The following is a 14,035-nucleotide window of genomic DNA, read 5'->3' on the forward strand; positions in this document are numbered from 1 at the left end:
GGTATTTCTCTTTTAAAGGTTATTTATGTAAAGTTATCTACAGTAGATATCTTGAAATGTGACCCAGTCTGTTTATTTGTTGTTTACATAACATTTGTCTTTCTTTCTTAGTTATTTTTAGATGTAAAAATGTATTTTTATAAACACTGTTAGGTCACATTTTACTTTGTTGTTAGTGAGGCAAAGCCATGAGTCTTGAATCTGCCAATAATAACCTGCTCTTATTCTTGTGTCACTGTTGTTTTTTACCATCACTTTCAAATACTGCTTGCACTGTCAGTACCACATTGCTCTGAGTTACAACCGCACGCTGCACTGCAGCAGCTTCAGTTTCATAGCAGTGACCTCAAGGCACATGACACGAGGTTAAGCTCTGTCTGTGTTTGGTGTCTTGTTACAAAAAGGAGCATGTCACGGGTGAGAGACAGAGAGAGAGAAGGAGAGAGAGAGGTGTTGCAGAGGAGGGAGGGAGCTCTGATCTCACTACCTGAGGAAAGCCACATCAAGGACACTGGAGTCACACAGAGCACACAAGCCTGAGTACAGAACAAATTCACTGCCTTGGAGACACAAAACAAAGTCACAGCTCGGCTCTGCCTCAAGATTCAACTGACTCTCACCTGACAGATACAAAGTAAGGGTCTGCCTTCTGTCTTTGTGTTTCCTGCTCAGATCAGCATGTAGTTGTGTTAACTGCAGAGGTTTTTCTGTTTGGTTGTTGTAGTGTAAGCTCCATGTTTTAATTACATGACAGAATATTAGGTCAAAGATTTTTTAAAAGATTATGTAAAAAGGAAAAAAAGGGGAAGCTCAAGTTCATCTTATTCAGTTATTCAGTTAAGATGAATGTTAACTCTCAGCTTGTCTGATAGATCCCCGCAGGGCTCTGTAGTACCTAAGGTTTTAGCATTCACCCGTGCGTTGTACTCTGTGTTTATATTTTCATGCCCATCTGAGGGCTGCGCACATGCTCAGCCGGTGCATGGCTATATCTGGCCGTTGAACTTTGTCCCACTTGGTGACTGTTCAGTCAGATGACATGGAAAAAGTAATCCTAGACCTGTCAAGCTGGCTGGTAAATAGAGAGAGTTATCAACTCCAAATATTTTTGTTTTGAATTTCAAAAGACTGTTGCATTTAAAAATTACTTAACTCTTTTACATTTACACTATATGTATACACTTTTTTCACACTCTCACCTCTGCATCCCATATCAATGTACTTCCCTATCAAATTTTGAGCAAACACTTTAGACAAATAGTGCAACCTTTTCAACTGTAAGCCAGAGCTGTGAAAGTCTACCAGTTCTTGTTACTCTTTGTGAAAATGTAATGCTTTGTTTAAAAAATATAAAATAATAATGAAAATACATTTCTGTTCAGAGATGGCTGAGGCCCATCAAGCGGTGGGCTTCCAGTTCACCGTGCGCCCGGATGGTGTGGACCTAAAACTGAGTCAAGAGGTCATCAAGAACATCTACCTGTCAGGAGTGACCGCATGGAAGAAGAGAGCCATTCAGTTCAAGGTACGACAGCCAAACCTTCAGGTCCATTACCAACAAGCTTTTAAGTGTTAACATTAGAAACATGTGGATTCTCCTTCACAGAACGGTGTATTGGCTGGAGTCTATCCTGCCAGTCCGTCCAGTTGGCTGATCGTTGTGATTGCCATGATGAGCTCCTTGTATACTCGCATAGACCCCTCTCTAGGAATGATTGACACAATCAAGGAAAACCTGCCTCACAGGTCAGAAATCTCCTGCTGTCAGTGTTGTTACCTCTTTCCTTTATGTTTCTGCTGGAGTTGTTCTACATTTTTCTGTTTGACCCTGTTGTTGACAAAGGCAGTGTTGTGCCCTGTCTGAGCAGAGACTATATGTCAGTGCAGACGCGAGCCGTGCTGAGTGCGATCCTGTTTGCCACTGGACTGTGGCTCTTCCTCATCTACCTCCTGAGATACACTCTGAAGGCTCTGCTCTCCTACCATGGCTGGATTTTTGAATCCCATGGGAAAATGAGCACATCAACCAAATTGTGGCTGGTATGTTTGTCCATTTGTCCTTTACTAACTCTGTCTGAATCCAAAACTGCCAAATCATCACATTCACATGGCGGCCATTTTCCTTTGACGTCACTCCCTTGGAGGAAAGCTTGAATGCTACTATAAGGTCCACCTGCTGTGTTCAAGTTTGTACGTTGTATAAATGTAGGGAAACACAATGAAAAGTGAAAATTTCAAAGGCACACCAGGGCTACATTTAAGTCAAACATCATTTTACTTAGCATTAAACAACAGCTAATGTTAGCATTCAACCACTTCCGAGCTAACATTACATTAGCAAGGAAGTAAAATACTAGGAAAGGCATACTGTATCATGTAACACTACAAAACTATAATAATTAGCTTTCCATGACTTTCTTGCTAACATTAACACTAAGAAAGGCTAAAATACTTAGCGTAAGAACGTAATTCGCAGCTTCCCCATTGTATTGTGTAACTCTACCAAACTTTCATATTAGCTTTCAGGCGCTTTTTTCGCTAACAGTAGAACAGTAGTAGTAAATGCTAACATTAGCTTTTGTTTGACAGTCGGCTAGCCAGTGAATTATCAAAAATGATGTTTTAACTTGAATATGGACTGATTTCCCTCCAGATTTTCACTTTTCATTGTCTTTCCGGTTGCTGATCAATCAGTAAGCGTTTAAATGATAATGACAAGGCAGGTTTCCTACATTTATATGATTAACAGCCTGGAACACAGAACATTTACACAGGCGTTTGAGCTCCCTAGTCTGAGTTTGACGAGGAAAATGTCCACTGTGTGAATATATGGTCAATTGAACTGTCTGGTTGCCAGTAGATGCCTATTTCATCTTCATGCCGCTCGTTCAGCTGCAGGGGATATGGCTGAATCTGTTAAAACAATCATTGAGTTTTCTGTACGTGTATGACGTTCTGACTGCTGCTTGTTTGTTACAGAGCCTGGTGAAGATGTTCTCCGGACGCAGACCGCTGCTCTATAGTTTCCAGGCCTCCTTACCCAGGCTCCCCGTGCCCAGTGTGGATGATACCATTCACAGGGTGTGTAATTACACAGTACTGACAAAATACACATGCAAAGTAAATGTGGCTCAGTTGTGTCTTGAAATTAATGACAAGGATACACACAAGATGGAACATTTTTATTTATCATCTTAAGTGTGGGGTTTTGGTATTAAAAAAAAACTGAACAGTTAGTGAGCTGTGATTTGACCTATTGACCTTAATGTGTACAAGGTAATCAGACTAATAGCTGTTTTTAAGCAGTTACATGAGTGTTATCAGATACCGAACTGACCCTTAAATGTTATTTATTATATCTGAACATTTCATATGTTTAAACGTATGGCACACTATCTAAACCTACACAGTAAAGCCTTATCTTACCCCTTGATACATGCAGCTTGTTATAGTTTGACTGTACTACCATCTGCTGCCGAAGCTGCCCCCCTGCACAATGTGAAAGGTTTTCTGTTTGTGTATTGCTGCTCTATTATATCAGCTGTGTTTCTACATAACAATGCTGCACTGTGCTGACAATACCGCCTTGTTTCTTCCCACAGTACCTGGAGTCAGTCAGACCTCTGCTGGACAGTGAACAGTACAACCAGATGGAGGTTTTGGCCAATGACTTTAGAGATTCCAAAGCAGCCCAGCTGCAGAGATATCTCATCCTCAAATCCTGGTGGGCGACTAATTATGTGAGTAGTGCGTACAAGTGATGAAACATTGCAACTCTAATTTGATTGAATCATAACAATAATAATATGTAGATATGTATTTTTTGACAATGATGTGTTATCTTTTTAGGTCAGTGACTGGTGGGAGGAGTACATCTACCTCAGGGGCAGGAGTCCCATCATGGTGAACAGCAACTTCTATATAATGGTAAAATTTACAAGCAGAGTTCTTGTTCTTGTTGAACAGAAAATATCACAAAAGAGTACAAAGTTATATTTAAAAGAAGAAATAAAAAAACATTATTGAAACTTCACCTGTATGCCAAAAACCTTAACAATATAAATGTCAGTATTTTATGATTTATGTCATTTTTGTTCTGTAATTTTCACATGTCCGTTGACTTTTCCTGTCTTCTTCTTCTGTTGCTGCTGAATGTGCTCATATGAAGGACCTCTTGTATGTGACCCCGACACACAGACAGGCTGCACGGGCAGGGAATGTGGTTCACGCCATGCTGCAGTACAGACGCAAACTGGAACGTGGTGAACATGCGCCGGTAATGCTTCCTCTCTTTCTCTCTCTACGCTCTACTAATTTTGTAGCCTGCTTATTATTTTTTCTCTAGCCAAAGTATGAACATCAAACCTTTCTGCTTTCTTTCCTTACTATTCCAACTATGTTAAACTTAGTGATGATTTAATTTTCTTTCTCTTTCTCAGCTGAGGGCTTTGGGGACGGTTCCTATGTGTTCCACTCAGATGGAGAGGATGTTTAACACCACCCGCATCCCTGGGATTGAAACAGGTAAACAACAATACATGTTTGTACAGTGGGCTAAAGGTAGCATCCATCCCTCTGTTTGTACTAAAGGGTTTTTGTTTTGTTGTTGATCTTTCCCTGTAGATATTGTGCAGCACCTGACAGACCGTAAGCACCTGATCGTCTACCACAAGGGCCGATTCTTCCAAGTGTGGCTGTACACTGGAGGACGCCACCTCTTACCCAGTGAACTTGAGACACAGTTTCAAAGGATCCTTAATGATACGTCAGAGCCCCAGCCAGGAGAACTCAAACTAGCTACCCTGACTGCAGGAAACAGGTTTACTATTACACACACTTGAACTGGACACACGTGCACATTCACACTTAAAAGAAGATGGGAAATATTCTTACTCTGACATCCTCCTCTAGAGTTCCATGGGCTCGGGCTCGGATTAAATACTTCAGCCAGGGCGCAAACAAGGTGTCCCTGGATGCCATAGAGTCAGCTGCCTTCTTCCTGACACTCGATGACGAGCCGCAGGGTTACGACCCAGCAAAGACCCGCTCACTCGACAGTTATGCCAAGTCCCTGCTTCATGGAAAATGTTACGACAGGTAGGCAGAGATGTCAAGTGAGGATCTCTGCTTTCCGCTGCAGCACTGGTCAGACTTTAAATGTATTGCTTCCCCCCCTAAAAAATGTGTTCTGTCTTCTCTCACAGGTGGTTTGACAAGTCTTTCACCTTGATCTCTTATCCAAACGGAAAAATGGGCATAAATGCTGAACATTCTTGGGCTGATGCACCAATCGTAGGACATATGTGGGAGGTATGACATGCTTACAGATATTGCATTTTAAAGCAATTATTTAAAGTTTGCAGATATCTTCAGCTGCTGTTGTCGGTCTGTGCAGTATGTCCTTTCAACAGACTGCTTCCATCTTGGCTACACAGAGGAGGGACACTGTAAAGGGGACGTGAACAAAGGCCTGCCTTGTCCCACTCGACTACAGTGGCAGATGCCAAAAGAGGTACAGAAGAGCATTATATCATTTATAACCACTTAATTGTGTTTTAGCACAAAATTGACTGGGATAGCTTTGTTTTTTACATTAGTGCCAAGACGTCATTGAGACTTCATACATATCAGCCAAGCAGATAGCTGACGACGTGGACTTCCATGGCTGTCTGTTCACAGAGTTTGGGAAAGGACTGATCAAGAAGTGCAGGACCAGCCCTGATGCCTTCATTCAGCTCGCCCTGCAGCTGGCACAGTTCAGGGTAGGGCTGCCGTTATTTACCATCCTCTGGAGTGACCTCACTGACATTATTGCCCACTGTGTTCTTGTGCTATTTAATTATATCATCCATCCTTTACAGGACCAGGGAGTGTTCTGTCTGACGTACGAGTCGTCAATGACTCGTATGTTCAGAGACGGTCGGACGGAGACAGTTCGCTCCTGCACGTCTGAGGCGGTTGCTTTTGTCAGAGCAATGGAGGATGCAGGTGCAACAGTAAGCAAACCCAGAAATACACATTAATGAGATTAATGAGATGAGATGACTAGTTAATTATTATTTATTATTATTATTATAATTATTACCTCATTTCTGTTAGTTTAAAAAATGAATGGTGCTCAATATGCACATGAAGTAGTGAATCTATGGGTGGGTTCAGGTTGGTTTAAAACTTTAAAACCCTTTTAATCCTACAGGATTAAATAATTAAATGTGTTTGCTCATTTATTAGTGTTGTATATATTCAGTATATAACTATATTATATGTTAGATATCCTGGGTCAAATGTGTGTGTTATCAGGCTCAAAAGCTCCCAGTCAGCATGTCTGAAAGGTCACGTTTTGAGAGGTCACATTGTGCTGCTTAGGACTTGGTCACCAGGACCTAGAGGCAGTGTGTCTCTGAATGTGCCCTGGACTCTGATCTCTCTGCTGTTAAATAGAAATAAGTTTATTTTATAAGGTGTTATGTCATATTTACAGGCCTTGATGTTTTTTTGTGTTGTTTTTGTAATCAGAATGCCCAGAGACTCGCCCTTTTCCGGAAGGCGGCAGACAAGCATCAAAACATGTATCGTCTGGCCATGACCGGTTCTGGCATCGACCGTCACCTCTTCTGTCTCTACTTTGTGTCCAAATACCTCGGGCTTGACTCGCCATTTCTCGAGAAGGTTAGAACTACGATCATCTATCATCTTTCCATCATTTTGTGGTTTTGGGTTCACATTTCTTTTATCTGCCCTTTTATATACAACACTGTGTTTGTTCCCAGGTGCTTTCCGAGCCGTGGAAGTTGTCAACCAGCCAGACTCCACAGCAGCAGCTCAATTTAGTCGACATCAATAAATTCCCGAAATATGTGGGTGCTGGTGGTGGATTTGGCCCAGTGAGTTAAACTGTTTTATGTTACAGATCTCACAGTAATAATGTCTCATCCTGTTTTAAACAATAATATAAATGTATCTCTTGTCAACCACACAGGTGGCTGATGATGGTTATGGTGTGTCTTATATAATTGTTGGGGAAAACCTCATAACATTCCACATCTCCAGCAAGTTCTCCAGCCCCGACACAGTAAGAGCACAGACCATATTATACATCCACTTTTATACTGTTTGTGCTATCTTTCAAACTCAACTCCTTGTACCTCTCTCTCTCTAATTGCTTTTCTGTGTGCCTTGCAGGACTCATACCGGTTTGGTCAGCACATTTGGAAGGCCATGCATGATATCCAAGCACTTTTCAAGCCTGAAAATGATAAGAAGACGGTGGAGCATGCAAAGCATGTACAGATGGAAAATGGGAAAAAGCACGTATGACAGACACTGTGAGATGATTTGCTGCCTTTGGCTCTGCTTGTGATCTCTTTGTTGTTCGGTGGTGGTGGGTCACATTATAGGTGCTGGTCATTCCACTCTGTCTGACAAAAGGATTACTCCTCTAATTTATTTGTGTATATATATATATATATATATATATAAAGTACTTTTCAGTGCTGTTTTGTTTCTTTGCTGAGGGGAAGATGTGTTCTTGATAATGGGAAATGTAGTTTTTGCAATGATTGTTCCTCCGTCCTTGAAACTTTTTGCCAGTTTATGCCATTGACTGTATATAAATCAAGTGCTGTGAAATAAACTTAAATATGATCTTTATCTAGATGTATGGTTGTGCAGTACAAACATAAATATCTTACTGGTAAATTTGTAGATAATCATTGTTCATTCTTTACACATTGAAGCAATTGTATAAATGCATTTTGCTTATTAAAAACAGACACAAAACAACAATCTATTATAAGAGAGGTTTATTTTAAGAGGTGAGGTGGAGGTCATGTATTGCTCCTGAAATCCATTTGAACATTCACACAAGAGGCCTTCCAGATTCATCCAGGCGACACGGACAAACAAACATGATCTGGACTTTGATGAGCTGGAGGCTTAATAAGTGTAAGGCTGCTCTCAAACTATATGCACCTGCAAAAAGCACACTGTAATCCATATGATGTGAACTCCATACACCATATTATCCTAAATCTGATGGCATAATGGGAATGCACATGGTACGAGGTTCATCTCCTGAGGGGTACACAGATTTTTTCCTATCTAAGAATTCACGTCAACGCACAAGGGAGCAGCATAAAAAATGCTCCATCTGCAGTTTGAGGATGTAAGAAGGTAATGTCACGTTCGATGTACTTTATTCACATGAGTGCAGCACCCATATAACGGGCAAAAACAAACCATCTTCTATTTGAATATTTATTAGTTCAGGTGGGGACAATACAAAAAGTCAAAAGTAATAAAAAAACAAACCATTCTGGTCACACTCGGTTTCTTTCAAGGCATCAGTTACAGTAACAAACTAAAACTAGGCTTTATAACTGTACAAAGTGAAAGGACAAACAAGAACACCTTCACGCGGGCCGCCTGCTGGATGAGAGCAGTTTTAAAAGACCCAAAGAGGCAACAGACATCAGACATCCTAAGATTCAAATTGAATCAACAGTATCAATATCATCTGTATCAACAGCACTCTCTTCTCAGAAGCTGCCTGCCAATCACGCACATTTAACAAAACAGAATACAACAGACACCAAAAGGCAAATGGATTTTAAGTATGCTCTATTTTCATCATGTGGATACTGCAGCTTGAGTCCACTGGCTGACGACATGCCCCCTTGGGCCACTGTGTGGGGCTGTTTTTCATGTAGATACACGCCAGCACAGTCTTTTTCTGTGTAAGTACTATTTTGTGTGTATATATATCAACACTCTAGGATGGTTTTTGCAGTTTATGTGTCTAAAATCACTCAGCAGAGCTTCTGGGTTTCCGGTTCGTGATGCAGTTAAGGGGAGGATTAGGATGTTGCACCAGGTGTTGGGTTGACATTCTGCGTGGCTGCTTGTGGCGCCACCTCTATGATCCGGGGTTTGTCGATGATGCGAGCAGTGCGATTTCCTTTCTCTACGATACCGATGATCCACGCTTGGTGGCCCTCGCCGTACTTTGGGGATTTGATCTCGGCACAGAAGCGGGCGGCCTGCTCCCGAGGCAGGCAGATGAGCAGGCCTCCTGCAAAGAGGAGATTTGGTCAGTCGTAAATGATTCTTAGCTCTCTTACACAGACCACAGAGAACATTAGATTTTGTTATGTTATGTTTGAAGGCTCACTCTGACACTAACTGTTTCACACGGTTCTGGTTGAAAGAGAACAGAGCCATGTGCGCGCACACACACACACACACACTAAAACACACCTGATGTTTCCGGGCAGGTGCCGTGCATAAGTCCAAACATGTTTCCACAGGCCTTGGACACGGCGGCCATCTTGGCGAGCACCGGAAGGTTGTGGATGACAAATGACACCTCACTTCTTTGTTGCCGTGCCAGCGTCTGCGCGTGACCAAGGATACCAAACCCTGTGATGTCGGTGGCTGCATGAGCGTTGAAGGTGTGCATGAGACCAGCCGCTACAAACAGGCAAGAGACAGAGAGAGAGTCAGACAAGGATGTGGATGATATAAATAAATGAACAAAAACCGTGTGTTGCAAATATGAAGCCATAGTATGCAATTTCTCTCTTGGATGGAACATTTTCTTTCAGTATTTTAAAGTTATCCCAGACTGTGTGTTGCATTTACTTTCCTACAGTTACTAGAAGGTACTCAGCAACAGAGGGCGCAGTTCAGCAAAGCTGCTGCAGAGGCTGCTGCTGTTTACAACAAAAAGATGTCTCCTATTAAACTGCTCTGTTCCCAACTAACGAGATAGTTGTTGAACAATTGAGAATTAAGGAAGTGTAACACCGTATGTACGTCAAATTAACTATTTGGACACAGTCAAAGTGGTTTTACCTGTCCTGTTGAGCCGAGCCATGTTCATCATGGCCTCATGGTAGGCCAGCTCTACATCTTCCTGGGTTACCACCAGTTTGATCTTGTTCCACTTCTCGGGCTGAGATCAAAAATATATACACAGCATTATTGTTTTATCCCCCCCCAAAAAGTCAATTTGCTATTAAAGTTAATCATGAGTAAGTAGGTGAACTTACAATATCTAGCCACTGGTGTACTGCAACGGCCACTTGTGTTCCAAGTGGCTTGGTCAACACCAGCACGTCTCCTGGCACCGCATTGTCCGGCCTGAGAGATGTTAAAAATGGTGTTGTCATGACTTGCATTACATCATAGAGACATACTTCTGAAGAATCATAAGACAGGAAATTTTTAGTTGGAACTCATTCACACATGATGAACTCGTTGGGCTGGCAGACTGTTGTTGCAACACCTCCCATCACAACCCAGGGGTTCAGCACCGTCTGTCCTCCCGTTACTGACGTGCCCGCCTCCTCTGATGCATCCTTGAAACCTTGGATGATCAGCGGCATCACTTTATCTCTCTCCTGTAAACACCCAGGACAGTAAGAGGAGACACAATGAGTTCAACTAGATAATATCTTTCTAATGTTTACCTTCATAAATATAATTTTGATTCTCAGATTTATGAGCGGGATACTATTAATTTTTTTTGTTTTTTTTATTAAGACACAAGATCCAAACGTGAGCAGATTAGCTGACATGCCCCTCACCTTTTCTGACATTTTGTTGCTGACTCCCAGAAGCATCAACATGTTGTCACACTCCGTCACTCCCATGGCATATAGGTCACTTAGAACATTGGCACAAGCAATTCTACCCTACAAAACAGAAATACTGAAAATTAATGTGTGAAGAAGGCCTAAATCAGAATCAATAATACAGATTAACAAAGAAGAATATCAGTAACATCCTTCAATGTCACACTTTTATGTTTAATTAATTAGACCACACTGGGGCAAAAAGTACCGCAATACTCTAGAGGAGCTACATACCATCATGTAGGGGTCATCCACAATGGGGTAGATGTAGTCTGTCGTTTGGACCAGAGAAAGGCCCCCATGTCTGAGCGGGATCACACATGTGTCCATGCCTATGCCTTCAAAAACAAAAGGGCTCATATGTTAAGTTTTTGGAAGCGGTGAATGTTGTACACACAAAATCATAACAAAAGAAAATTCAGACAGCTGCCCCACAAAGCATTATCAGCACTTATTACTGGTGTGGGCGGGGACACAACTATATATGAACTTCATATGAAGTAACTACGTTCTTAGCGCCATCACAAAACTGGTTTCAACAACAATGAAGAACTGTTGTCACACCTTGAGGAGTGTCCCATGAACACATATCTTTATAATAACTAATTTTAATTCACTCATCTTTGATAATTGAACCTACTATATATTTAGTACTCTTTTACTTATTATATCAAAGTTATTTGTTACTGTAATGCTATATGAAGATCATAATTACCTAATCGGGGCATAACTGCCCCAAGGAACTGCTCATCCTCTTGATAGTGGTTCTCCTGTAGGGTTTCTAGCAGCTTCTGTAACACATCTTGAGGTACCTATGACAGACAAAAATAACAACCACTGTCACATTTTCATAACATACTGATTAACCAACTTTATATTTATGAATTAAAATGGATATACATCGATAATTACGGATCAAAGGCAGATTTAATAAGGAGAACTAACCTTGCAGCCTGTGCCCTTGAGCTCAGCAAAGCGTGTGAGCCTGAAGTTCTTGTCCAGCTCATAGCTTTCGGGGTTAAAGGACTCCCTCACAGACATGTCTGAAGAAAGTGTGGGCCCTCACCACTACAAACACATCAATGACAAGGATAGAACAATAAAACAGGTGATTAGAGACACTGTTGATGTTCCAATGTAACGGGGATAAAGGAGAAAATCTTACATAGAATTTAATTGATGCAAAATTAATTCACCACACTACATTTCAAAAAAACATGGCAAACAGAACTGAGCTTGAACATCTGTATAATCTCAAGCTATGCTAAAATGTTTTATGATATGTGTTTTTTTGTGTTGAGAAGTATTTATTTTGGTCTGATGTATTTGTTTATAATTATCCAGATATGTATGCCCTGGGTAACATGACTTTGACTTACGCAGCATTTATTGAATTCTGTGATATGCACATTAATTAAAATTGGTAAAAATGATAAAACACCACATCCAACACTTTTAACCATCATGCCTGTGATACAAACAAACAATAAGGAAGATAAATTCCCATTGAGCTTATGATTGCTGATCGACTATCATACTTTCAGTTTCAGCAAAAGTAAATAATAATAATAATAACAATAACAATAATCAACGACAAAAGCCTTGAAAATTGGCAAACACTTGACCAAACTGAAAAGCCATTCAAGTTAATTGCTGCATATAACCCAAGTTTGCTTTTTAAATTACTGTAAATAACTGAAGAGGCCGCAGCGAGAACATAGTGGGAGTGTTCAAGAGACAAAATGCTGCCAAGTTCATTGAACCCAGACACTGACTAACAATATTTGCGCATATCAAAGGCAAACCTGGCTGTTCTTTAAGATGCACACTACATTATAAACTACAGAGACGCAACTTTAAGACACATGTTCTTATAGTGACAGAACATGTCTGATATTTGTGTATGTTTGGCTAAAACTACAGTGTTTGTTTCCATGCTAGCTCTTGCTCGCAAACGCTGACCCATGCATGAGGCGATGGGCACAAGCAGCTCCGTCTGTGCAACAAAGACCTGCGCGTGCTTGAGTCTGATAGCATTTAAAAACAAACACTGTGTATACTATTGCCTAAATGTGATGCATAGTAGTGAAACATTGCGCCAGCTGGGTGCACATGTAAGTTAAAAAGTTGCCGTAGAGCGCCGAATAAAAATGTCGGCGGCGGAAAAAATTAACCCTTTCCTGTCCCACGCCATGCGATGAATGCAACATCAGACTTCATATCAATAAAACAGCGCATAATTAGCTACTTGTGCAAAGTTTATAATGATATGGTGCAATACAAGTGTTTACAATTGCCCTAAATGCGATTTTAGGACCAAAGCGGAGTTATATTCTTGCAACATTTCCCCTTTAATTGCTCTGACCAGTTTATCCTTACCAGCTTCACGTTAGCGGTGGATCCCGACAGAAGAGCGGGGAAGGCACCAGAATGCATTGGGGCTAGAATCGGGCGTCCTCCGGAAATGCCTGACGAAAAATAAGACAAGTTTCTTTTGTAGTTCAAAACTTCTTGTCAAAATTTAAGAGCTATCACGCAATATTAAACTTATTTTAACGACTTTGCCTATTCGGCCACGACTCGTCTCTATTAAACAATATACGATTTGCAATACAATAAGGAAACCAGTAAGATCTCAAAGGGTCCTTAGCCTGCACAGTGGCGGCTTTAACATCCCCTTTAATGAGCTCCAGAGTCTGGCAACAAAATCTCTACAATGGAGTGTACCTTTAATTTACTGTTTTCCCTCCAATTGCACCCAGAACAACACAACAATGCCTGACTGCAAGTGTAGGTAATTTACTAAAGTGATGGTTATAAACCTGCACGTGTGAATGTATGATGAATATAAATATGTTAATTTTACAACAAATGTTTGGTAACAGTGCTTTGTTTCACTAGAACATTATTATGTTTATCATTTAGGCCTAAAGAATGTGTAAGGAAGATATTCAGCAAAATTATTTTTTTCCCCCCTATTTTGTACTGTTGTTCATTTAAGTGTCTAGCATATATAAAAAAACACAAAACCCAATAGTAAAGAAACCAATTTTAATGGCAGAAACAGCTATTAATTTTACATTCACAGTGAGCATAATTCTATCACAATAATAACAACGGTAATACTGATATGCATAGAGATTCTAATAGCCTAAAGAAATAAAATGCATTTTTATATTTTTAGCCAGGTGTAGCCATCAATCTATTGCAATTAGCAAAACTGGTCAAAAATACATCAGATATTTAGTTTTGGATGTAGTGTTTGTAATTAGGTAGAGGCTGCACGGCACATTACACCCACTGAAGAACCAGTCACTCAAAAAGGCACAATCCACGATTAAGAACTCCCGTAAAAAGTAATGCGTACGAGATATTTGAATACTCTAGTTTTACAGTACTTC

General features: G+C 40.7%; 2 protein-coding genes across 3 annotated transcripts; one reads left to right on the forward strand and one right to left on the reverse strand.

Moving 5' to 3' along the window:
* Positions 1-478: 478 nt before the first annotated feature.
* Positions 479-7,592, forward strand: cpt1b (carnitine palmitoyltransferase 1B (muscle)). The gene is made up of 19 exons (XM_069687117.1): positions 479-634; positions 1,383-1,525; positions 1,607-1,746; positions 1,869-2,040; positions 2,980-3,081; positions 3,603-3,740; positions 3,850-3,927; positions 4,169-4,276; positions 4,440-4,524; positions 4,624-4,819; positions 4,912-5,097; positions 5,205-5,310; positions 5,396-5,512; positions 5,598-5,762; positions 5,862-5,996; positions 6,517-6,669; positions 6,771-6,884; positions 6,980-7,072; positions 7,183-7,592. Exons 2-19 carry the CDS (start codon positions 1,385-1,387, stop codon positions 7,315-7,317), a joined length of 2,364 nt encoding a protein of 787 aa, XP_069543218.1. The 5' UTR covers positions 479-634; positions 1,383-1,384; the 3' UTR covers positions 7,318-7,592.
* A 228-nt stretch (positions 7,593-7,820) lies between these two features.
* On the reverse strand, positions 7,821-13,036 carry sephs1 (selenophosphate synthetase 1). Of its 2 annotated transcripts, none has more exons than XM_069686185.1 (10): positions 13,014-13,036; positions 11,580-11,702; positions 11,350-11,446; positions 10,869-10,972; positions 10,587-10,694; positions 10,246-10,400; positions 10,050-10,140; positions 9,853-9,952; positions 9,256-9,468; positions 7,821-9,070 (listed from the first exon to the last, which is right to left on the reverse strand). In XM_069686185.1, exons 2-10 carry the CDS (start codon positions 11,673-11,675, stop codon positions 8,856-8,858), a joined length of 1,179 nt encoding a protein of 392 aa, XP_069542286.1. In that variant the 5' UTR covers positions 11,676-11,702; positions 13,014-13,036; the 3' UTR covers positions 7,821-8,855. The 2 variants fall into 2 exon arrangements, with proteins under 2 accessions (XP_069542286.1, XP_069542287.1); XM_069686186.1 differs by lacking the exon at positions 13,014-13,036 and adding an exon at positions 11,800-12,044.
* Positions 13,037-14,035: the final 999 nt, after the last annotated feature.

This window comes from Semicossyphus pulcher, unplaced genomic scaffold, assembly GCF_022749685.1.
Source record: "Semicossyphus pulcher isolate SPU_LCO1_2020_fin unplaced genomic scaffold, fSemPul1.0.p SCAF_8, whole genome shotgun sequence".
Classification (NCBI taxonomy): Eukaryota; Metazoa; Chordata; class Actinopteri; order Labriformes; family Labridae; genus Semicossyphus; species Semicossyphus pulcher.